Source organism: Carcharhinus amblyrhynchos, chromosome 10, assembly GCF_965287045.1.
Source record: "Carcharhinus amblyrhynchos chromosome 10, sCarAmb.v2.hapA, whole genome shotgun sequence".
Lineage (NCBI taxonomy): Eukaryota > Metazoa > Chordata > Chondrichthyes > Carcharhiniformes > Carcharhinidae > Carcharhinus > Carcharhinus amblyrhynchos.
Window position 1 is genome coordinate 81,392,715 of NC_137333.1, and position 26,564 is coordinate 81,419,278.

At 37.9% G+C, this 26,564-nt stretch overlaps 2 protein-coding genes across 5 annotated transcripts in view; one reads left to right on the forward strand and one right to left on the reverse strand.

Annotated features, from left to right (window-relative positions):
* nbeaa (neurobeachin a) overlaps positions 1-26,564 on the forward strand; it is an 825,376-nt gene that overhangs the window by 595,643 nt on the left and 203,169 nt on the right. For all 4 annotated transcript variants that reach the window (XM_080197464.1, XM_080197465.1, XM_080197462.1 and 1 more), the window contains 2 exons: positions 10,643-10,786; positions 14,533-14,669. In XM_080197464.1, the coding sequence (XP_080053590.1) occupies positions 10,643-10,786; positions 14,533-14,669 (281 nt within the window). The remainder of the gene's footprint in view (positions 1-10,642; positions 10,787-14,532; positions 14,670-26,564) is intronic.
* mab21l1 (mab-21-like 1) lies at positions 10,665-19,828 on the reverse strand. The gene is made up of 2 exons (XM_080197466.1): positions 17,960-19,828; positions 10,665-10,752 (listed from the first exon to the last, which is right to left on the reverse strand). Exon 1 carries the CDS (start codon positions 19,230-19,232, stop codon positions 18,153-18,155), a length of 1,080 nt encoding a protein of 359 aa, XP_080053592.1. The 5' UTR covers positions 19,233-19,828; the 3' UTR covers positions 10,665-10,752; positions 17,960-18,152.

A 26,564-nucleotide genomic window follows, 5' to 3' on the forward strand; every position in this document is an offset into this window, starting at 1 on the left:
AAACTGGAGTAATTCATGCTGTTTCTTTTTCAGTGGGAGTTCACAGAAGAATCTCCCACACTCTGTGCACTGTAGAGAATACCACCCTGAATATTATTAAATTTCGGGGCAAGGCCTATTCCCATCGCAGAGGCAGCATTCAGCATGCAGAGCAGGCCACTGTGCATGCACTGATCTGTCAGTGCCGAGATTGGTGCACGCGTACTGATGGCCTCCCGATTGCAGGCCATCCCCATGACCCCTACAATATCGGCTCTCTGCCTGCCCACAGCCCAATCACTGTTACCCCCCCAACTATTGTCTGACCCACCCACAATTTCCCCCCCTTCCTGGCCTGTTGCGATGTCCAGGACACCACCCCCCCTGCCTCCCCATCTTCTGAACCAATCACTAATGAACTGCGAAGAGTTTCAGTCATGGAGCTTCAGTTAGGCTAGTGAATCCAATGTCTATTCTGAGCAGTAATAAGACTTAGTATGTTAGAAAAATTGCACCCAGAAGCAAAGTATGGCAGCTTTTTGGAAATGTAAAATGAAAACAGAAAATGATGGGAGTGTTCAGCATGTCAGGCAGCATCAGTAAAGAAAGAGTTAACATTTCAATTTGGTGACCTCTCAGTAGAAATCATAGGTAATTAGACTGAATTTGAAAAGCCCTAACTTTCTGTGGGGTGTAATTCATATGAAAGTATAAGCACCACACTGTTCAGTGAATTTGAATGTAAAACTAGACAGTGAGATGCCGCTTCCACACAATTGTCAGCGGAGTGGTGCATCTCGGACTGCACCTTCTGAATTTTTGTATTTAACTGCATAGCTGTATTCACCTGATATTGCTGTTCAGTTTATACATGAGTAACAATGAATATTGTTAGCCTCACATTTATTTCTATAGTCTGTTATGGCTAACAAAAACATTCTGGCTTATTCTGTTGTATGCAATGGGATAATAAATATAGTTATATTTATTTTCCTATCCAGAATTTAAATCTTATGTTTTAATGGACGATGCAAATAAATTTTCAGATCCAACTCCAGGTTCTTCTATTGCCCTGGGAGAGAAATATGAACTCCTCCAAATGTTTCTGGCTTTCCCCAAATTTTACAACCCATGGATGATTTTTGAATTTGGATCCCTTCTAATTTTTTTTGGAAGCTTTCCTCATATAGAATACACATAAACGTAATCTTGTATCAACATTTTACCATGAACTTATGGCTATCAGGGTGAGAGATCATGAGGTTAGAATAACCTGAGAGGGCTGATGTTGAGTCTGCAGAGAAACACAACCATGAGGAAAATAAATTCTCATACCAATAACATAATTTATAATTGCACATAAGTGATAAATTTTATAATATATTTTTCTAACTGCTTCACTTGGTTTGAAATTAATTAACTCCTAGAGAAGATTCAAAGACAATTATGATTGAGGGAGACCATTCAGCCAATATTACTTCAATTCAGAAGCACCCTGTAATCCTCGCATTACGGTAATAAATTGCTTATTTAATGCATCAAGGATTTTGACTCCACAAGGATTGACGAAGATAGCATTAATGCATTTAAGGGGAACCTTGATGCATATGTGAAGGTGAATCGAATTGGGGAATATGAGGCTGGATGAGAAGGGGTAATTAGAGTGAGAGTAGATTTGTATGGGCATAGATGCTGACTTTGACAAGTTAGAGTAAATGGCCTAGTTTTGTGCTGTATATTCAATGCAAATTTATTCCAAGTGATGATCACTTTGTATGAAAAATAACTACCTGATATCAATCCTAATGTACCTTTTGCCATTTTCAACCTATGCCCCCTGTCACTCCCCCATCCCACAATCTACAGTAATATTCCAGATTTACCATTTCTATATCATTCATACATCTCTTAAGATCACCTTTCAGGTACCTCATTTTCAGACAGAAAATCCCATGTGATTGATCTCGCTGTTGTACAACCTTGTGGCTTTTCTACGCTCTGCAGTGCCCATAAAATTACAAAAAAAGATATGGCACAAATGGAGGCCATTGTGAAGACTCTTTACACAAAAGAATCATCTAGACCCACACTCCCTCCTTTTCTTTGTAGCCCTGTAAATGTTTCTTTTCAGATAATTATCCAATTCCCTTTTTGAAAACCATGATTGAATTTACCTCCAAAACATTCTCAGGGAGTACATTCCATATACAAACTACTTATTGCTTAAAAATGTTTTTCCTCATGTTGCCATTCTTTTTCTTTCAAATTATAAATTAGTTTCCTCTGATTTTCCAACTTTCTGATACAGAGATGCCAGTGTTGGGCTGGGGTAAACACAGTAAGAAGTCTCACATCACCAGGTTAAAATCCAACAAGTTTATTTGATAGTAAACCCATTAGCTTTTGGGGGTTGCCCCTTCGTCAGGTGAGTGGAGAGTTCTCCACTCTCCAATCTTCATCTCCAATCTCCATCTTCTCCAATCTATCCACATAACTGAACTTCCCCATCCCTGGAACCATTCTTTTGATTCTGTTCTGCATTGTCTGTAATGGCTTCACACTTTTCCTGAAGTGTGATGCCCAGAACTAAACACAATACTGCACTTGAGGCCAAACCAATGTTTTATGCAAATAAATTATAATATGCTTGTTTTTGTATTCTTATTAGCATGTTTCCCCCCAATATCTATTGACTGCTTCAAAATATTTGACGTCACCTCACAAATATCTTCTCAATCCCTTTCAGAATCTAGATAAATAATTTCTATTTGTGGTTCTCTCTTATCTGTTATACTTGGAGAAAGTAATATTCAGAATATTGGTTCTGTTGCACCCAAGTTGACGTTCATGATTTTGATTATTTGAAATCACATGATCAGATAAAATAAACAAATAAAATCCCTGTTCTGTAGCCTCCACTTGATTGATACTGAAATCCTTCAAAGCTAAAGGTGGCAGATGTGTAGCAATCACATTCTTGAATCCACTGGTGCAGATGTTTCTTGGAAATGCTTTAAAAATGTTTGAAGGCATTGCTGTAGGAAGGCCCATAGAATGTCAACAACGAGGTGCATTAGGAGGGCCCATCAGATGAATGGTTTTAAACAATTAACATTAAAATGTTCATTATAAATGCCCCTATAGCTAGAAAAATACTTAAAATATACTTCCCTAACACATATTTTTAACAGTGATAGTATTGTGTTACCTTTACGTTAAGTAAGCCATTCTCAGAACATTAGGTAAGAGAGACAGCACAAGTATTTATTTGAATGGATATGCTAGTAGTTTGTGCCTGATGTCAGAGTTTTTGATACCTTCTCAATGGATTTTAATATGTGTAAAATATATAACCAAACTTTTCACTCTTAATTTCCCATTAAGTTTCACAATAATAATTTTATTTGTATCATCTTTCCTGTAACATCCAAATATAATGCTTAATAAATTGAGATTTTTAAGAGTTTTGATCCTAGTGATTGCAGATGGTTCAAACATTTATTTAATATAAGACATTAAACTATTTGATTTAAGAAGTTTAGATGAAAAATCTTGTGATATTCCCTACACAGATGCTGAGATTAGATTATTTTTTGTGAATAGACAAATCAGAATAATCTCTCCACATAAAACGTAAAATGGAATTAGCATCTTGGCATAACACACTGATGAAAATTTGTAATTTTTCAATTTCAGTGTCATGCCATCACTCATTTCAGTGAAACTACACTTTATTTTGTAAAATGGTAAATAAATTTGGGAGCAAATGATGTTTCAAATCTGAATTATGATGTTACATCATTAAGATAAATATGTAGGCAAGAAATTGCAAGGAAGTTGCATCATTAGATTGATGTATTAATGTCACTCACCATTATTCATTTGTAAAAATACAACAGTTTGCAGAATAAGAACATGCTATGTGTTCTGATATTTGGCAAGTTGCATGACTCTGCCGTTAGCCTCCCTAAAGCTGATAAAAATAGCTCACCTTTGTCATTATTGGTAATTGTGAAAATGTTGTATTTATCCTATAATTATGAACAACTTCTGTCTCAGCTACTTAGGGCTGGTAATTATTGCGGTGGACACTAGTAATTATTTAATTTTTAACTGACATGGTGCTGAAGCTTGGATGCCTGTGAAGAGACCAGTGAAGCTGTGAAGATTCACGTCAGCAAATAGTAAATTGTTCCTGGAGTTTTTTTTTACAATTTGTTTCATTTGTCTCAGCAGTATTTTGTACCAGTCTTGTCTTCCACACTCCATTTCATGTCAGCAGACAACTTTCAAAATATAGAGCTGTTTTGACATACAGAAGAAGGTCATTGATTCAACTGTAAATTAAGTACATTTCTTTCAGAAAATAGCACCTTGAAATACTATATCATTTCAGACATGGCATGTGCTACATCTATCGTGCTTGAAGAAAAACAGTAACTTTGGTTCTCTAATTCCCAGACCTTTCCACTACTGGAAGTTTGCTTTCGTTGTTTCTGGATATGTTGTAGATTCATTGATAAATTGAGCCTTATGACTGGTCAGCAACTTCATTATGATTCTTATAGGCAACTATCGGCATGCAAGAAGTCAAATTAAAGGGACTTGATTTTCATTGTTTAAAGTTTATTTATTGGTGTCAGAAGTAGGCTTACATTAACACTGCAATGAAGTTACTGTGAGAACCCTCCAGTCACCCCCACTCCGGCGCCTGCTCGGGTACCAACGCAACTAACCAGCACATCTTTCAAAATGTGGGAGGAAACCGGAGCACCCGGAGGAAACCCAGACACATGGAGAATGTTCAGACTTCGTACAATGACCCAAGCCAGGAGTCGAACCTGGGTCCCTGGCGCTGTGAGGCAGTAGTGCTAACCAGTGTGCCACCGTGTTGCCCAGTCTCAACATTCCACTGAAAGAACTGCAATTGTGTACCCACTGTATCTAATCATAATGGGTGGAGACACAATTCCATATTTCATGGGTCAAGAATATTTGTGCATTTTGCACACCTACGTAACTTCTGAGGACCCGTAAATATAACTGAGCCACAATGCCCTTTTCTGTTAGTTCTTTTTAATTTCCTTTTTGCTTTTCCTGTCAGTCGTTTTCTTCTTTCTCAATCCACCATCTTTATTTCTCCTCTTAATTTTCCTTCTGTCTCAATTCTTCCAATTTGCCTAGTTCCTTCTCAATCTTTCTCTTGTTTCTTGGTTTTGTTATTTTCTTCAATTGGTCAAGGAGATGGCTTTCAGAAAGCTAAGTTCATGAGATCCCAGACACAATATAAACATTATCTATCCATGATCAGACCAAAATTCTAACAATTGGCAGCAAAATGTATATAATCTAATGTCAATGACAGGTAGATAAGTGCAAATAGCAATATTCACTACAAAATCTCCCATTATAGCAACATCTGGCCTGTATCATGAATACTTGGGTATGAGGTAGTACAATTTAATCTTTCCAGGTTTGTGTATTGCCAAAATATGGCCAGATTGTTTTCCTACCATATTTGTTGATGATTATTTGTTGATTATAACAGATAATACATAAAGGGCCACATAATCTTTAATATAAACATAAAAATTGCTCCTGATTTGATGATTGGTCTCCTTGTCGTATAGACTAATATTTACATTCTAAGGGTCAGAAAGTTGTTATCCTGTATCTTTAACCTTTGCATCCTTACTAATTTTAATTTGTTTTCTATCAAATTGTTCCATTTTGTATCCAGTCTAACATTGAAATAAACATAGAAAATACTCAGCATCTGTAGGTGAAGAAACAGTTAATATTTCAGGTTGTTGACTTTCGTCAAAGCTAGAAAAAATTAGGTACGTGACAGATTTTAAACAAATACAGAATCAGGCAAAGTGGAAGGAGAGGAGGAAAGACATAGGGACAGCAATACAGTCAGAGAGAGGGGGAGACAGTGACAGAGAGATGAAAGTGTAGCATTGATTAAGCAACAAGGGATTTAAAAATATGGCTTTGCTTATTTCAGAATCTCACATCTGGCTTTGCATTCATAATTTCCAGTCAGCAGTTCTTATAAATCTGGCAGATAGAGATCAATTGAATTCAAATATATATTTATTGCATTAAAGAATGTACACCGATATATGTATTTGGAAGTCCATTGGATTATTTTTGACAGACGGTTAAGCTTCATCATCCATGAGAGAAAAGGAAGAAAAGGGGGAGGGGTGACATTATTGAGTAAGGAGAGCATTGCAGTGCTGGGGAAACAGGGTGTCCCAGAGGAATCGAGGACAAAATCTATTTGACATTTAGCTAAGGAACAAAAGAGATGCAGTTACATTGCTGAGTGTAATCTATAGGCTACCAACTAATGTAGAAGGAAGGATGTAGAGTAACAGATTTGCAGGAAATTACAAAGAGCTGCAAAAAAATTACAGAGCCATTATAATGGGGGACTTCAATTCCCTGAATGTAGACTGGCATAGTGATAGTGTAAAGGGCATTAAGGGGCAAGGGTTCCTAGAGTGTATTCAGGAAAATTTTCTGCAGCAGTATGTTTCCAGTTCAATGTGAAAGGAGACTTTGTTAGATCTGATTCTTGGGAGTGAGGCAAGCCAAGTGGATCAGTTGGCAAGAGGACAATATTTAGGAGATGGTGATTATTGTATTATAATGTTGGGACAAAGAACATTCCAGGGTGAGAAAAATTAACTCAGGGAAAGCCTATTTCAGTGGAGTTAAAATGGATCTTGGCCAAATAAAATGGAGTTAAAGGCTGACAGGAAATGGTAACAGAACAATGGGCTACTTCAAAGAAGAGATAGTTCAGGCAAAGTCAAGGTATGTTTCCCCTTAAAGGAAAAGTAGAGCAAATGAATCCAGAGCTTCCTGGATAACAAAAGAGACGGAAATTAAGATAAAGGAGAAAAGAACTATTTATGGCAGATGTCAGTTAGAAAATGTATTTAAGAAACAGGCTGAAAGTAGAAGATTCAGAGGAGAGGTGAAAAAGCAAATGAGAGAAGAAAAGAAAGTATGAAAAGAGACTGACAACCAAAGTAAATGGAAATCACAAAGTGTTCTGTAGGCCTAAAAATAGCAAAAGGATGGCAAATGGGAGAATAGGGCTAATGGTTAGCACTGCTGCCTCACAGCGCCAGGGACCCGGGTTCAATTTCAGCTTTGGGTGACTGTCTGTGTGGAGTTTGGATGTTCTCCCCGTGTCAGTGTGGGTTTCCTCTGGTACTCCAGTTTCCTCCCACAGTCCAAAGATGTGCAGGGTTAGGTTGATTAGCCATGCTAAATTGCCTCTTAGTGTCAGGGGATTATCGGGGTAAATACATGGGGTTAACGGAGATAGAGTGTGCATGGGATTGTTGTCAGTGCAGGCTCGATGGACCAAATGGCCTCCTTCTGCACTGTAAGAATTCTATGAAAATGTGATTGTACCATGGAGGAGCAGGGCACAGCTGAGGTATTAAATAAATACATTGCATCTGTCTTTACCAAGGAAGAAGATACTGTCCAGGCCATGGTGAAAGAGGCAGTAATTCAGACACTAGAAGGATACAAAATTGATGAGGAGATATGAGATTGGCTGTCTCTGCTTAAAGTTGATAAAGCACCAGGATTGGATGAGATGCAACCAAGGATACTGAGGGAAGTGAGAGTTGAAATTGTGGAGAAGCTGGCCTTAATTTTTCAGTCTACCTTAGATTCAGGATAGTGCAATGAACTGGAAAATTGCAAATATTACATCCTGATTCACAAAAAGGATACAAATATAAACCCATCAACTATAGACCAGTCAGTTTAACTTCAGTGGTGGAAAACTTCATGAAACAATTATTCAGGACAAAATTAATAGTCACAAATGCAGGTTAATTAAGGAATGGATGGATTTGTTAATGGTAAATTGTGTTTACTGAACTCGGTGGAGTTTCTTGAAGAGATAACAGAGCAGGTTGGTGAAGGACAATGCTGTCTATTTGGTGCTCGCGGACTTCCAAAAGGGATTTGATACAATGCCCACAACAGACTAGCGATCAGTTACAGTTCACTGAATAAAAGGGACAGTAGCAACGTGGATATGAAATTGGCTGAATTACAGGAAACAGAGAATGGTGGTTAAGGGATGTTTTTGAGCTGGAGTAAGCTTTTTCGTGGTGTCCCCATGGATCGGTGTTGGGATCCTTGCTTTTCCTGACATATTAATGACCTAGATGTAGGTGTACAGGGCAAAATTTCAAAATGATACAAAATTTGGAAGCATTGTGAACAATGAGGAGGACAGTGTAAAACTTCAAAAGAATATGGACAAGTTGGTGGAGTGGGCAAATAAGTGAGGTTCAATGCAGAGAAATATTAAGTGATTCCTTTTGGTAGGAAGAACATGGAGAGAGAATATAAAATGAAATACAATTCTGAAGTAGGTGCAGGAGCTGAGGAACTTGAATGCGTTTGTGCATAAGTGATTGAAGGTAGGAGGAGAGGTTGAGAGTGTGGTCAGTAAAGCATATGGTGACCTAGGCTGAGAGTACAAGACCAAGAATTTTCTGTAGCACTTGTATAAGATATTGTTCAGCCTCAACTTGTGAAAAACGTTTTCATCCGGCCAGTGGCTAAGGACTAGGATAAAAATGGTGGAGGCAGGTTCATTTGAAGCATTCACAGAGGAATTATGTTGTTCTATAGGAAGAAAGAATGTGTAGGGTAGAAGACAGGAGAATGGCGCTTCATTACTTATTCAGAAAGCCTATGCAGGCATGATGGGCTGAATGACCCTTTTCTGCTCTGTAACAGTGTTTGTGTTCTGTGATATTACTATAGTGGCGTCTGATTAAATATTAGTACTTACCAGGGCTTATGGTGCGAATCCTCGCAATATTTCAGACTTAGTATCGATTTTAAATACTTTCCATATAACAACCTGAAAAATCCTCAACCGAAGCAAATTTTACCTTTTGGTGTATTTTAATTTGTTGCATTCTGGACCACAGAGTCTGTAATGCCAATAGCAGAGATGTGTTCCATAACATTTGTTAGCCTTTACCAGGCAAAATACGCCGGGGGGCGGGTGGAGGTATCAGAGAAATGGCTGATCCAATGAGGAAATTGTGTGTTCCACAACCTTGCAGTTTATTGCTTGTCACTTTATTCATTGGCACGTTGGCTGCTGGGTTAACTTTATATTTTCGAAACAAAACTGGCAGGAAGTATTCACGGTGTACATGACAAGCTTATTGTGGATTGAATGTGTGCTGTTTTCCCACGGTGCTCCAAATCTCAGCACTTGATTTCTAAGAGGTTGCAACATTTTGAGAATAAAACGAACTCCCCCTACTAATTTATTTTGTTTTGTTCGACGGTTGCCGATCGTCAGCGGCAAATCCGTACCGTCCCCTCAAATAACAACTTCTCTCCTATTCTCATCTGTCTATAAATAGCGCATTGAGCCCTAGAGAAACGAAAAATACAATGCAAGTGTCTGCTTTCGTGAGAACAAGTATCAATTGCATCGTGGACTCCGGATATTTCTATCCACCAGGTGGAGCTCAGAAATAAATTGTAGCAAGAGGTTGCGATTTCCAAAGTGGCCTGAAATAAGACAGCTTCTGTTTTTTTACTGATCGTCCGGGAAAACGAAAACATAACTTTTCACCGTGATGACCATGATTGATCATTAATTTTAATTTATTTTCAATTAATTTTGGAGTTCCTGGACATTCCGCTCTTTGCAATTAAAACGTTAACTGTTCCCCACCCCATAGCAGTTACTCGCCTCCCCTCTGAGCATTGTGATTGACACATTAAAACTCAATTGAAATAAAAGCAGTCACATTGGATCCCCATGACCCGGACATAAACCATCCCCTTCTTGCTTTGAGTTACGTGTGTAAACGCTAATAGAGAAAAGGGTTTAAAAAAAACATGATTCTTGATCAGGGCCTGAGAGCCAGCTGGCCAAAAAAGCGTGCTAGACATATTTTGGTTTATGTAACAAGTTGTTAGACAAAGCCAACGTGAGCGCAGAGTATCTGCGCACTGTCTTAAATGAAAAATCTTTTTAAACGATAGGTTTTACACAGGGTTTTCTTTCCTAAGGGATAGTGTGGTTTTATTTTGTTATATTCGCATATACATGTATTATCTTTAAAACGACACAAGATAACGGTAATATATGTCTAACACGTGATTGAATTGGGCATATAAATGAAGATTTATTCAACAAAATATTAATTTTCTTGTGCTTGGTTTGCTAATGCACACACACATTTGGTGCGTTCGAAAAAAGAAGTCTTGAGGTGTAATTACTTGTTTTCCGGAGCACAATTTTATTCTGAGACTTTAATATATGGCCTGCAATCAGAAAATAGGTAATGTTGCAAACGTTCGTGCGATTATTGTGAGAGATGCTCATCTTAGATCCGCCAAAGGGAGCTTTCGTAACTTTTAGCCTAAGGCGGAGACAATGAGTGTCTATAAATAAGTGTCTAATGTGCGTTGCTCTTTTTGGGGAGCCGGCGCAAACACGTTGGGCCGAATGGCCTCCTTCTGTGCTGTAACAATTCCATGATCCCTTGGTGTAAATTATTGAATATCTCTTGTTGAATGCTTGGTTTAACACAGTTGTGTACGGGGGTTGAGTTATTTCAACGTCTGATTTCTTTTGCAGGTACGGATGAGGATGTTATAAAGTCGAAGAAAACTTTCCGGACCCAAGCAGTTGTAAATCAGAACGCGGAGACCGAGTTAATGTTAGAGGGCGATGACGATACTGTCAGCCTATTGCAGGAGAAAGAGATCGACAATTTAGCAGGTAATCATCAGTATCGTGAGAGGATGAGACGTCCTGTTTAGCAGCTAACCGCCTTATGCTAATGAAGGACGCACTGACGCACAAAAAGAGCTCAAACGAAACCTTGTCAGTGTAGTGAAAGAGATCGATAGTTCAGAGAAATATTCACAGCGTGCTGGGTTTTGCTGCAGGATAACACCCACCATACTGAAAACGCGACCATAATCTGTCAATTTTCGAAACTCAAAGGACAAGATGAATATATGTGCTGGGACATTAACTATCATTATGTTGCTCATCCATCTTCTGAAAATGATGCAATGCAATACTTCCTAATATAGTTTGCTATTTAACTTAAAAAGCAGATGTGCTCACTTTTAAAATGTAACGTTTAAGGTGTAAAATTAAACATAAATTAGTTGTGTAAACTTTATGAACTGAATAAAAAGATATTTTCTAAAAGTATGCATATAATTCGATAAAACTGAAAACAAGACAAGATCCGAATGTATTTAAGCGCGTTCAAAATAATTACGAATTGTATTTTTGAATCGAATATTCCCTTTCGCGGATTTAGATTGCATCTCTAACGACTTGATCACAAGTTGCCGTGCTATTTCTTTAAAAAAAATAATACATCCTGTTCACTTTTATTCCAGCGCCTTTTTGTCCTCGTGTCTTTATTTCCAAAGGCAAGTCACAAGTTTTCGGCAACTAATCTCTGAAGCAAGGCACTTTTTACCTTAGTAGTTGCTTTACAAAAACTCTGAAATAACAATCTAACGCAGTAGTGTAATAGAATGTAAAAAAAACTAGCATTGTAATAAATAGCTAAAATTAACATTCTTTTCAGAAGATGGATGTCTAGGGATGATTGCTTATTATTTGTTTAACCAAATATTTTCCCAATATCCCATATTCCTTCGTATAAAAAACTGATCTACTAATATTTGCTGTTTCAATTGATTTTTCGCTATCGTTAAACTTTTTTTTAACAAACCCAAAACAAAATGGTAAATTTAAGGGACATTTGCTTAACTCATGATTAATTCCAGGCAAACTGCATTATTAACACCGAATTATTTTTAAGTGCACATTATATTCAGCACAAGTATTACCAAAAAAATGAAGAAAATGCAATGACAAAAGCACAAATCAAAACCTCCAATACTATTTCTTTTTGCTTTAATTGACTGTTAGAGTTTAAAGATATCGAACTAATTTCAGTCCGCATTGTTGTTTTAGGTTACTTTTTATTTACACCTCATTGTGTGTTCATTATTTTCTCGCCAGCTTGGGCCCGGCTCATGATCTCAGCAGTCTGGCTTTGTTAATAACTTGATCTGTTGCATACTCGATTAGTCTGAGACAAACCGCTGTTTTTTCTCTATCCACTACTCTACGGTTTCCACTTGGGCGGGGTTTATTTCTTGAGCGCCGAGTAACCCGCAATTTCCCGCTCTCATTTTAAATGAAAACGACAACCGCGGCCCAATCGGTTGATTTGTTATCCCTAAGTGTTTCCCCCCTCCCCGATATCTGAAAGCGTGAGTGATCTGTGCTGACTCCTGATCTGTAGGCTTGGATTCCATTCATATTTTCCTTGTTTCACGACTGTCCCTTTGCTCTGTAAGAATGGATCTCGACATCAGAGCTATGCTTTCCTACTGCCTACCCATTTTTTTTGTTTCTGACCTTTCCCTTAACTGCACTGCCTTACTCCCGATCTATATAATCCCAAATCTGATGGATCTCCTAACCTTTGATTTGGCGTTTTCTTCCCTTTGTTCTAAGGCCCACGTCATCCATATACCTGATTGTCAATGTCTCTGCCATCTCCAGCGTTACTCTTTCCAATTTACACCCAAATGTCCATCCCAGCGCTAGCTAGGTTCCATTTAACGGACAAATGGTGAGTGTTGGTAGTATGGAAGCGTCAAATCAAGCACTCCTGCTGCTGCTAACTCCACTGATCACCGTATTTTGTGCAAGGGAGACATCGAAGGGCCTTTTGGTGCTTTATGTAGATTTAAATGTTCATTTCAAATAGAACAAAAGTTTGAAATGACTGAACCTTCAGTATCCACTTCATGTATATTGCTTGCGTTGATATAAACTTGCACGTCAGCTAACTTAACTGGAATGATGATGGATTGATAAAAGCACATGTTTACAACATTGGACAGTTTAACAGCCTATCTTGTCCATCTAATATATTTGTTACGAATCATATATTCAGTCCTTTAGGAGAGCTGTGGCGTTGAATCAATGCATATAACAAAACCGTTTTCTCTATCAGTGTAAATAGCAGGAAACATTCCACACTGTTACACCAGCTGCATAAAGGCACATTTGAAAGATTCAATCTTCCGTAAAATCGGGCTAGAGCGGGTCCGATTAGTTAGTATTTACTGTTCGATTCAAATGATGTTCTGATAGCACATTGTCGCCGTTTTATGCCCGGAGATGTCGAGCTAAAAAATAATTATTCCATTGTTGATCATTTCTCTGATATTTGAATGTGTGCATATTTGAGTATTAGTTTATGCAAACATTTTAATATTGAATCCTAATTATGGAGCCGGGATCCCATGAGAGATTAAAACGTAATCCTTTTCTTACGGCTGCACTGGATTAACCTCATATTGTCCCAGTCTTTCTCTAATTCCCTCCAGGCTACAGTACAATGTTTATATTCTCTTGAAATGTCCAACGCTTCGGGTGACTATGCAGTTTTGGAAAGCGCCCTCCCTCCGAAAAAAAATGCAACATTGACAAATTCTAAAAATTTGATCTGAATTGGTAAACATCTCTTCTGAGAGTTATAAAAGCAAAGAGCTCCGCGCAGTGCCTTTCTCCGAGCACAAAAGAAGAGAGCTTTGGGAATACAAACCAAATCCACTTGTAATCTTGCAACAATATCGAACATAATTGGTTGAGCAACCCAGATTAAGATTGATGAGAGATTAAAGTAGCGCTTCAGTGCAGCGATCGATAGCAAATACCAATCGTAAAGATTTTAGTTTGGCTAGTTGTGGCTAGATATGGGTAATATAGAGGCAAGTGAGTGTTCGGGATCCAGATGATGACATTTCACGTGATCAAGATCAGCTGATTGAGATCAGAAATATCCCGATAAAAATTTTAGATTTTCATGGAATGTGGAACAAAAACTGAAATATACTAGGCTCATCTCTGTTACATTGACAGTGATCAACATGCCCGAAGATGTTATTTGAAAGCTGGTAACACATTTCGCAATGTGTAAACACGTTCTGTATCATTAAAAACTTTGGCTTGTTTTCAGTACTCTACAGTCGTGAGATTTTTTTGATAAATTTGAGAACGTACAAAGCGTTGGATGCTAATTTTACACGTTATGGGTAATAGGACGTTCAAACCAGTGAGATGTACCTCAGATTACGCCCTGAAACTAAAATGTTTCAGGATCTTTTCAAGATACCTCCTACAAATGTAATATCTAATGAGATCCGATCTTTCGCATGGTGATCTCAGAAATTATCAGTAACACAACAATTATCCTCGAAGTCTATATGCTCGCAGTGGGAACATTGTGCGTGCTAATTAATGTTCTACGAAGTCCGTGATTGAATGTGAACACTGGTGTATGGTGCATGATGAAAAAACTTCCGTAAGTAATTGCGGTAAACCCATTTTGTCAAAGTATTGTATTCAAAATGACCCATCTGTTTGAAATGCCTGCCAAGGTCCATCGTGAAAATGAAGATCTGTTTGTCACCTTGCAGGCCCCGTTGTCTTGAGCACTCCAGCTCAGTTAATCGCACCGGTGGTAGTTGCTAAAGGAACCTTGTCCATCACCACGACAGAAATCTATTTTGAGGTAGACGAGGATGACCAAGGATTTAAAAAAATCGACCCAAAAGTAAGTTATTTTAATTTTGGCACGGTAGCTGTTTATATCGGAACTATTTTATTGTATTTGTGGTTTGTTAAATCGTCCTTCTCAATCATTTTTAATTACACTTTATCCAATATTAAAATGCACTGTTCGTGGAAAAAGATACCGACATTGTCTGAAAACGTAGACGAACATTAACTTATTCTGAATCTTGAAATGCACATTTATTTTTCCCAACAATATAAAATGAGAAATTACGGTAAGTTGTACCACTGCCAATTTTTGCATCGTCTTATGTTGTCACAAAGTTGGAAAAGATTGTGAATGTCTTGTCATTATCAACATGTCCTGTCATTATCAACATGTCCGTACTATGTTTAGAGTAAATAGAAATAAGCCGAGATAGTTGTGCAAATATTAAACGGATAGAAGGCCGTTTTCTGGGAGAAGAAACGGAAAGCAAGCAGCTTCCAATTTTTGTTAATTGCAATACTTGCATATTCTTGAAAATCTCATTATTGTGTGTTTTTTTTTTAAAAGTGTTTTCCTATTTCATTCCTATCCCTTTGGTATTACACATATTGTCCCCAGCGGCTCGGTCGAAGTAATATGTACCCAATAAAGTTGATCGACCCGCATCTTGCAGCCATGTCAGTTCCACATCTTAAAAGAAACACCGCCTATAAAACTAACTTTTGTGGCCGAGCCAGTTTCATACTTGGACCAAAGGTGGAGTGCGTTGGGATGTAGTAATAAATCCGGGTTCTAAAATTTAAATCCCGTAGCTGTGCTCGCTGAAGATTATATAGTTCTATATATTGATCACGTGCTCGAAGCACATTATGAAATATTCTAAAAGTTCTGTATGCGTGTTAGTGTATGCGATATTCAGCACTACAAACACACGTCAAAAAAGTGTTTGATATCTGCATCTCCGGGGACTCGTTTATTTAAAGTAGCCGATACAGTTTGATGAGCCTTAAGTGAATAAAACTGGCAGGACTAAAGACGGGAGTTGATCTTTAACCTGTCTATCCGGACCTACAAAAAAGTTGATGGCTTTTTCAAACCACCATGTTCAGGCCTTGGCCCAGTTTTTATTGCTGCTGTTGTCTCGTATGTCGCCTGCAGACCAAATATTTACAATTTTGCAATTTCTTAAGTATAGTTGGTAGGACCGAGTGACACAGCAATAGTTGATATCCAGTTTAGTTACGAGTAGTGACTCTATTCTGATGTAATGTTTTGAAGCAAACATCCAAATCTATTGTACCAAATGTAGGATTTAATTAAGCATAAGGATCTCCATGGATTTCATTTTAGTGCTAAGCTTGATCCACCTGTTTCTCTCTGTTGTTTTTATTCTATTCTCATTTTTGTTTGCGTTAAGTTACATTATATTTTTCACAACCATTATAATTGACATAACAGTAAATCTGAATATAACATTAGCGTGTAACTATTTTATCAATACTGAACTGAAATAAAATGAAGAGTTTATATTTTTGTTTTCACCCTGGTGTACTGCAAAGTAACATAAGGCAGAGAAATTTCGGTCCATTTAACCCACTGGTTTTCATAGTCAACAATGGTTACGGACATTGTTGTGCATTTTTTATGCTGTCTTTTAAAACGTGTTTTGAACCATCAGCACAAAACGTTGTTAACATATTGTTTCATTTGATCATGATTTGCACTTATATTTATAACTCATTTGTTATTGCGAAGTCAGCTTATTTCAGCTTAGTCCACACCTTCGCATTAAATTTTACTTCTGCTCTTGCATGAAAATGCAATTATTAGCTGCAGTACTTGATTGTATTGAAAAACAATTGTTTGGGTGACTATTGGAAGAAACGTAAAACGATTCAGTAAAACCGTCCACGGTTTCGTAAAGGCCAATGACTTATTGCATGCACGCTTCGCTAGCAACGAAAAATTGTATAAAAATTAAACTTGGTTTAGAATATTTGAAAATGCATTGCACTGTCATCGTGCTCAAATCCCCGAAAGTACAAATTAGTTCCTTTGTAAGTTTTTTGGTGGGATGGGAGTAGTTATGATGCTAATGCGACAGTCCGCTTTTGTTGCATTAAAACCAAACTGTTTTGTTTAGCTCGTTATAGTATTTTTGTTCATTTTCCTATCGAACTTGTATTTCTGCTGTATTTACATACAGCTGAAAAGTCAATGGCCAGAAGAGATAACCGATTTTATATTGCTCTGCGCCCATTCAACACTATCTCGAAGACCGAGACCTTTTAAAAATACTTTTGAGACAACAAAAAAAAGCAAGTTGGCATTGTACATACATGGCTATATCATTTCTCATTAAAATTAGCTTTAAAAAAATCACCAGTGAGTTTGCAGACTTGTTGTAATTAAAATATTAAACTATTCCTCGCTGGGGTTTCATAAGCTGCAATTTCAAACGTAAACATATTAAACGACCGTTTTTCAGACCGCTCCCTCATTTATTTAATGAATACATTGGTGATCTTAAACATCATGAGTGATCTTCACGTTTATATTATGCATGCCTTATTCTAAATGAAACACCATTTTAATGCAATAATATGTTTGACAAAATATAATTTACGCGTTTTTTGGATACAGAATTGCAACAGCATAGGTTTTGTACAGGCATCTTAAAGATTAGTTACCGAAGCATAACCGATTGATTATTTTCATTCCCAGTTTGGTTTGCACATATCATAACAATTTCCTAAACCTTATAGTATCTGTTTTATATTATTGGCCTCAAAATATTATAAACCTTCAGACAGGCTGGGTCATTCAGAACAATAGCTAGGTTTTTATAAACTATAACGTATTATGGCGTTTTTGAATCTTTTATCTTTTATTGAATTTTTAAGCAATTGAAGTGCGGGCACGTTGTAGATATTATTGAAGCGGGCAACAGTGATTAGTCTTTTTACTTCAATTATAGAATATTTGACATTACAAACTGCGAGCGATGGAGATTTTAATCATTTATTTTATTAACTTCAAATTAAATATTTTCAGCAACAGGAATTTCAAAATGTTCTTAATCACAAAATGTTCTTAATCCAGTGTTTTCCAAGTGCATATTTTCAATATTTTCTCCAGTATTCGATATTCAAGCATTATGTATAAGCAATGTTCATACTTCCATTTGGGTATAGTTTAAATAACAATTCAAGTAATGTTGGAATGAGTATTAAAGGAATGAACAAGCAAAAATCTGGAACGATCACTGTCGCCAGAATGTAAACTTCTGCATTAGACACATCAGATAGCAATAAACTTCAACGATATTTATCTACAAATACCTTGATGGCAATGTCTTCTTTTAGCAAAAAATGTCCAGCCGTATCCAAAAAGATGAAACCAGTCAGCCAGTTCGCCTAAGAATTCACGGTACACAAAACATCAACAGCCACAACTGAACGACAAATGCGAGTTTGTTTTTTTTAATATGTAACAAAATAAAAACCACAGTTTAAATGCAGTAAGTGTTCGTTTTCAAAGTTTTTCTAAGCTTTTGGGGTTGGTGAGTATCTCCCTCGCCAGGCGCCAGGTTTGTTTGGCTGCGTTTTCCAAAGCGGTATGTGGTTTGCCCTGAAATAAATCTAGATTGGGTAAGAAATAGTGTGGACATCTGCGACACTGAAGGCAGGAGATGAGCTGCAGTAGAATCCCGTTTAGGCGATCCCCCAAACACGACTCATCCCAGTCCGATTCCCTGGGATGTTTCTCACATTCGTAGGAAACCAGAGTTTTCATGTGGTAATTATTGAGGGGCTGCCCAGGGAGTTCAAGGTGCCGGTCACGCAAAGTTTTGAGAACGGACAGACATTTCTTCCGACAGCCCCCGAGCAGAAGCCTGTTCTCGGCCTCGGCGAACTGTAAAACCCAAGCATCGCTCTCGGCTGAGCTCTGCTTGCCGGAAAGGGAGTAGCACTCTTTGGAGAGCAGGTTGAACCCCTCGGCCTTGACCTCTGCCACCCGGTTCGGCCCAGGCCAGGGGATGTGGGGTAGTGGCCAGTGCGCCGCGCTCCTCGGCCATATCCCAGTGCATTTGAAGGCGGGAGTGATCTGCACGATGTAGCGGTCCCTGATCCGGAGCTTCACTTCACTGGTGTCGGCCACCATCTTCACCACGTCCCGGTAGCTACATTTGTCCACAGCCTGAGCCACCAGCGTCTGAAACCTGGAGCGGATCTTCCGCGCAGAGAGATAACCCGAAGCCGTAATGAATTCCACCCACAGAGACATGCTCCTCTTGCGACCGTCGCTTAGCTTCAGCACGGCGCATCCAGGTAAGGAACCGTCGTCCACGAAGTTGAAAACTCCCATCTGGTTCAGGTAGAGGACCACCTCGAATTCGGTGGGAGAAATGACCTCCAGCCCCTCAAAGCGGCTGTCGATCTCGTTGAGAGAGCTGATAAAGCGTGGCTCCTGCACCTCGACTTCCTTCAGCACGTCTGACACCACTTTGCACACTTCCCTGATGGTCTTGGCTATAGCGGCCTTCCGCGCTTGACATTTCTCGTTGTAGTACTTATTGAGGTGGTAGACGAGTTTGGCTTGGGCAGCTATCATATTGGGGCAGAGATCCGGGTTGTACACCGGAGTCTCGCAATAAGCTGACGGATCCAATGCGGCCGGTTTTACAGGCGCCAACTTCAGAGAAATGAAATCAGCAATAAAATGAGGTGCCGTAATAAAAAGAGAGACACTTGCAACGCTGCCAGTCTCAAAGCAGAGCGTTCATAATAAAAAAAATCTGGACGGCAGCCTAGGGACCCCGAGACACCAGCAGCAACTTCGTGTTTGTTTGTTTGCTCTTTCTCTTGCCCGCGCGTTCTCTCTCTCTCTCTTTCTAAGTTGTCAAGAAACAGATCAAGTGTATCCCAGCCTGTGCTTCTAGAGCTGCTGATCAGTTTGGAGGAGCACAGATGCTCTGTGGAGTGTAAAATATAAGGCAGGGCCGGGCGTCGGCATCCAATCGCTCTTGGGCTCGTCATTGCCTGCCACTAAATAGAGCTAATTAATCCTAGCATTTATAAAGAAACTCAAAAGTGGGTGTCTGAGACGAAAAGGGAATGCTCAAAAACAGCGCAGTCGGATTGTCAGAGGAATACTTGAATTTTTTTTGTTGTGTGTGTGCATGTTGTGGATATTGTTGGACAGAGCAGCTATTTGGTAATATATAAATAGATGCGGTATTTGATAGCCAGCTGATCTATTAGCCCTCTCCTTCTACCAGTCTGGGCAGTGTTTACAGTTATGAGGTGTTTGTATAGGCAGGTGCTAATGGCTTGTTGTGGCTGTAGGTTCTCGTCACTTTCAAAGAAGAAAGTCCGGTTTCATCGAAGCTCCATCTGATTGTCAGATAACTGCTCAAATCCAGTCTTAGAAGGCTTTAGTCCGACAGTTTGGCTGTTTTTTTAAGTGACGTTTCACGTTTCCTATTGGCAAAAAAAGGTGCAATTAATGCACATTTTAACAAAAATAGGTTATGAAACATTCACTTAAGTCATGTGCTTTGAAAATATTAAAATTGTAACCTCTTGGAAACAATCTTAAAGTAAAGTTAGCCCAACAGGAAAACTGACATGAAACAACATTAGCCTTAAAATCTGTCAATGAGGTGCCATAGGTTTACTCTGCATGTTGAGGAACGGTTTGCAGTTTCAAATGATTATTTCATCTTTCGGGGTTACAAATACTCTCGGGACGGTTTTTTTTAAACAAGTGATGCCGTTTGCCGGAGCTACTGCGCTCGGAGATTTGCTGTTTAGTGCATTGTAAACCGTGCCTTGTCATTGCTCTTAGAGACTGCTGGCGGTGTGATAAAAGGAGATAATTACATACCACAAAACGGGGGACTGTATTACGGGATATGTCACTTTTTTGTAAAGCGAAGTTAACAACCTGTTCTGTCCGTTGCGGTGAGAAGTATCGCAAATGAATGTATGTTGATAACTCACCATAATTGACGCAGATTGATTCGCAAAATGAGTCGGATCGTAGGTTAGCTCACCAAAGCCATTGGTGGAGCTGTTTGGCAAAAACCCTTTCAATGTTGGAGAGGCTTAGAATGTATCATTTACAAACTTCGTTAGTTTATTAATGTGAGAGGGCAGTTCACAAATATGTTTTGTTGCCCGTGTTGTAAATCAAATAATCTCAAATTAATACTTACGGAATTCGAGTGGATCTTACAGTCTATGCCGCTTTCATTAAAATAAAAACACGATATTTATTTGCCATTCAGTTAGACTCCCAAACAACTGATTGAGTATGAATCAAAGTTAGAAAGATTCCTTGATTCTATTATCACTTGCATCAGCTCTTCGCAACGTTCATCTGTTACGTTTCTTTTCGCTGAATGTCGTTAACTGTAACGTTGTTTTATTTTTAAGCTGTGGGCTAGCGCAGGGATATTAGATGGCATAGATATCTATCGAGGCGAATTTGGTAATGCTTAATTAGCTGTTAGAATTTGTGTTAAATAAAGCATTTGACAATGGAGCCAGATTGCAAGCATCGAATCCGCCAGATTGAAAAAAAGCTTTGCATCATGTTTTTTTGGCTGCTGCTGATTTTTTTAACTAGTTAATCGAATAAGCTATTAATCCGTCGTTCGAAATTAAAAAAAATTGCGTTATAGATATGCCCATTCTTATCTACATGATAAATGACGGTGCCTCTATTATTCCAATAGTTCAAGGTGTAATTTTGTCTTGACCAATGTGGACTATCTTAGGGAAAATAGTGTAAATTCTAAAGATTTACTTTCTTTCAATTTTCCAATAACTTGACACCGAGGTTCTAGAATCGCATTTAACATGACATACAGAACACCCTATATAGTGTAGAACGAACACATGGTTTAGGGTGTCTCGATATGGTAGATGATTGGGAGTAGGTAGGATCTAAATACGGTAAATATTTTGAAGCCAGTATGCCACAATAGATAGATATATAGATCTGTAATATTAGTCTTTTGGTCCACAGAGACTGTATCACGTTTATTAAAAATGAAATGAGCATCATGCTCTACTGAGAGAATTACAGCTGGCTTGTAAAATACAATATTTGATTAAGTATGTTAAAAGGCAGTGAAAGATGGAATGCGTTGCTAGCCATTTTATTTTCTATCAACAAGAAATAGAGGAGGATGATTAAAGAAAGTTCCAATTTCAAATGAAGTTTGTTTGTACTAATCAATGGAAGATGAAAAGAAATTCGGCTTTTTAGTTAGATTTATGGGACTTTGTTACATTTAATATTCTGCTTATTAAATATTTAGCTAACACATATTGTTGACAGATCCAGAAAAACCTCTATCTCCCTATTCTGGCCGTGTCTTAAGCTATCAACACATGCATTGGTGCATTGAAGAACAGTAATGTCATAAAACTAGTCAAACATCAGAAGAAGCCTGGTGACTATAATGTTAAAATGTAACTAAAAAAGTAAATAAAACAATTTCCCTTGTCGTGTTCTCTTTCCCATTTCCTTCCTTTTTGCTAATTCTCTCCTTTGTTTTCTATTCTATTTCTCTTTCCTCTTGTCTTCTGTTTTTAGTTTTTATTTTGGCTTTATTTTGCCTTAATTTCTTATCCATATATTCAATACAAATTATTCTTTAGATTCCATTTATTTTTAAATTCATGGTTTTACATTCTTTTCCTTTGTGAAGTCCTATATCCAATTTGGATATAGAATGCACGTTCCAAACACTGGTCTTCAATTGCCGGAAAGCTGTCTCCAGTGCTGTTTTTCAGCCAGAACGATAGAAATGCAATTTTTTGACACATATTAATGTATCAACCCATAAATGACTTTTGCAGGGTAAGTTATCTTGTCCCTGGCACCAGCTACTGAATCATACCTGAAAGACATTTCAGATTAAATCTATCACCATATACATTTCAGTAAATCACTAAGGTGCATTATCCCTTTTTAAAAATTGTAGCAAAACATTGATTCTATTATTAAAAGTAATGTTTAAAAAAAAGGTTTGAAATGCCTGCAGTTCACTAGTTATCGATGGACTGTTTCACTGATGATGTCACAAGATTGACTATTGGCCATGTTAATAACAATATCTGTTCAACTTGCATATACTGTCATTCTGTAGTACAGTTAACACAAAAAGAGGTTGGCAAAATAACTAGAAACAATGTTTAAGGTTTGATTTTGTTGAATAGAGGCTCTAGTCAGGGATACCTTGTTAGAATGTAAAATATGTTAGTAGGTTGATGGTTTAGACTAAAATAAATAGCTTACAAACTCAATCCATATGAAAAAATGGGAACAAGTGCAGTGTGAATGGTAGTTTGTCTTAAAGTTCAATTTTTCTACATTCCATTTGTCTGGCCATTTTATATTAACTTCGGTCTTTGCATTGGGGATATTGAAGGGGAACTATTAATTTACAGAATTGGATTCTATAGTAAGTTTATCATTATGGTAAATGTTTCAAACATGGCATGATTATTTCCTCAAGTTGCGGTCATTTTCTTTGTCCTTACCTTTAAAATATGTTTTCCGTACACAAAGTCCTCCATTGTAAGTTTAATTTTTTTTAATGCACAATATCATAGAATTTGAAATATTGTGCACAAGAATGCAAACAAGTGTATCTTTGAAACAAATTTTCAAGTTAAAATCAATCAACCAAAGGGACACATAGTTTATGTTTCATAATTTGGATGTCAGCTGTTTAAAGGTGTATTCGCATATCATGCTTATCATCGTTCTCAATTTTTCAAGATGCTAAAAATAATACGCATACAAGGTCACTGTTGGATCAAATTGATCTACATGCCCAGCACCTAGTGGTTTGAGATCCAAACTGCAGATCACAGACTGGGATAAATTCATACTCTGTGATTCACTTCCAAGGGTAAAGTAGAACAGAAAAAATGAGGAAGAAAAATAATTCTACTTTTTTTTCTTAATTAGTACCTTTCTGAGGAAAAAAAGTTGCTATAAGTCTTAATCTTTTCAGAATTAAAAAAAACTGTTGCATACATATTATAATGTCATCACATGCACATAATGGCAAAGTAATATTAACTGGCTTGAAATCCGGGAAAAAGTTGGGAAATACCAGAATGAGCCAACAATCCAAACCTAGAACAAAGGTAGTAGGGTAGTAATTCACTTCCAGCTTGCTTGCTGGAATATGAACATACAAAATAGGAGCAGAAGCAGGCCGTTCGGCCCCTCAAACCTGATCCACCATTCAATGAGATCATGGCTGATCTGTTGGTGTTTCAAATTCCACATTCCTATCTACCCCAGTAATCTTTGTTTCCCTAGCCTAGCAAAAATCTATCTCTGCCTTAAGAATATTCAATGGCATGCTTCCACCATTTTCTATGGTTGAGAGTTCCAAAGTCACACAACCTTCTAAGGAAAAAAAAATCCTTATCTATCAGACAAAAATCCTTAACAGCTGTTAATTGCTATTAATATTTGAGAATTCATACCACTGCACTGAAATGATGGAATGTCAGAAAAACTGAATTTGAGATATTTTGCATGATACATTGATCATATTAGGATCTGCTATTTTACAGAACATATTTCTTAGGTCTCTTACAGTGGTTGCTGTTAAACCTTTAAAATATTTCCATGGGTGGGTACAAATTTAGATTCATATTTGTATTTTGCTTATACTTACGTCGCTTGATATAAAATCTTCACTTTTCAATATCATGTGTTGTACATGCTATTACCAAGGAAGTTATTAGCATTATGCGAGACCTACACATGATTGTCACATGCTTTCATTAAATTAACCATGAAGTGCTTGAAAATTCTTTGCAGCATATAAACTACTCACATTTGTTTTCATGAGATGTTTCATCAGATAATTCTCTATAATGCTGCGTGTTTACTTTTTATATACAAATACTATTGTTTAAGTAACAGATAATAAACCAAGATTATGTTTATAATGCAAAAGTACTATTTTATCTTTTGAACCATTACAAAAAAGATATGAACTAAAGAAGGTGTTTAGTTGTTGCAAAATATAAGCCTGCAGACTGTAAAGGGATAATTTTAACACCTCCTCCTCCCTGCCCCCTTTCCCCATAACAGGAAGGGAGTAGAAGCAAATAGAGAATTGGGGGGTTTAAGAGGCAGGTCAGTTTGGAGGATCAGGAGCGGGGGCAGATGTTTGTGGAAGGTAGTTTGGTCAGCAAAATCTTTAAAGGACACAGTGCCTCCATTTTAACTCAAGTTTTATTTTTAATATGTGTAGGCTGAGAATTCCTGAGCCACAGGAATCTCAGCAGATGATATGAGTTGGGAAGGCTGAATCCATGTGTTAAGTGCTTTAGTTGCATTCATGCATAGGATTGCTTCCTGTGGCACACCAAGCTTACCTTTCAGGCGCCCCGGGTTTGTCCGACACATTTTCAGCCTAATATTCAATAACCCTCTGCGATTCTTAACTTTCCCTGAAATGGCTGATTCCCCTCATCCTCCCACACTTCTGGATTCCCATCATCCACTCCAGGTGTTCCTTTCATTCCCCAAACCCTTTCCACTAAAAGTGTCAGACCTACCTGTCATGCACTTTCTTGTTGCTTTGCAACTCAACATGCTAATGGACAAGAAACCCATCCAGATCCTGTAGATAAAGTCAGCAAGGTCTGTGGGAAACCTATTTTCCAGGTTTCCTGTCCAAAAATTTTCCCATCACTCTTTTCCCAGTGCTGAGTTATTAGCAGATCCTCAGAAAGCACATACTTTATCTCTTGCGTCTGAAAGCATACTTTATCTTAAGCAAGACATAGTACTGTACATCTTAGAAATTGTATTGTCAAGCATTGGTAAGCTATTTCAGAGCAATGAAATAATGCTATGAGAATGACTTTCGTCAAATTTCTTTTTAAATATACAATATACTTACATAGTTCAGAAAGATTTTGTGACAGTTATAATAATTTGGCTGATTTGCAATATTTAAAATGTTTGTGTAGAAACAAGCTATAGAAGGATTGCATGAACAATAACTTTCAGACCATTGTTCTTAGATATTAGAAATATGAAACACTTTGCCTCCCAGATTTGATGGTTATCTTCAATTTTTATAGTTCTGCTGGGCATCTGCCTTTAGTTATAGGAGTGATATAAACAAGTCCATATCCTGCTGAATATTTGTCGCACAGTATTTACAATTATTGGTCTCTGATAATTGTATGAATTTTATATGAATCACATTGACTAAGAGAAAAAATGTGTATTAACATGATCATATAGTGTTGCACATTACAGTGGTCAGTAGATTTTGGCTGTCAAAGCATTGCGAGCAAAAAGCTCAGACTTTGATTACCTGTAACTTCCTTGCAAACTACCATTACATCTCTAATCTCCCTTTCCCCTTCAAAGTCCTTCAATGTGTTGGCATCTCCAAAATTTGTTCCTATCTTTCCTGGAGGTTCTTGGGGGTGATTTTGAGTCCACACTCTCCATGTGCGGAATGGTGGCTTGCTCAAGATCCAGAGAATGCCATTTGCGCTAGCTAGTTTCTGAGTTCTGACTACTGGCCCCTTGTCAGTGGAGTGGAGTGAAACATGCCACAAGACAGCAGAAAGCTCAGTTTAATACACTGGCATGTTATTAGTGAGCACTCTCTGCCCTCTCACTAGATATTCAGCGGACACCAGCGTGACTTCACCCCAGTGCCATTTACAACAGGTTCACCTAGATGTAAACTTCTTAAGGGATCTTTCCCGGGGCATAGAGAGTTTAGCTCTGCGAGGAGAGTCATAGCCAGGCAGTGACCTGGCATTGATCTCTGGCACTGCCTCTTGACACAGGTTGGCACTACCAGGTTGGCACAATAAGAAGTCTCACAACACCAGGTTAAAGTCCAACAGGTTTATTTGGTAGCAAAAGCCA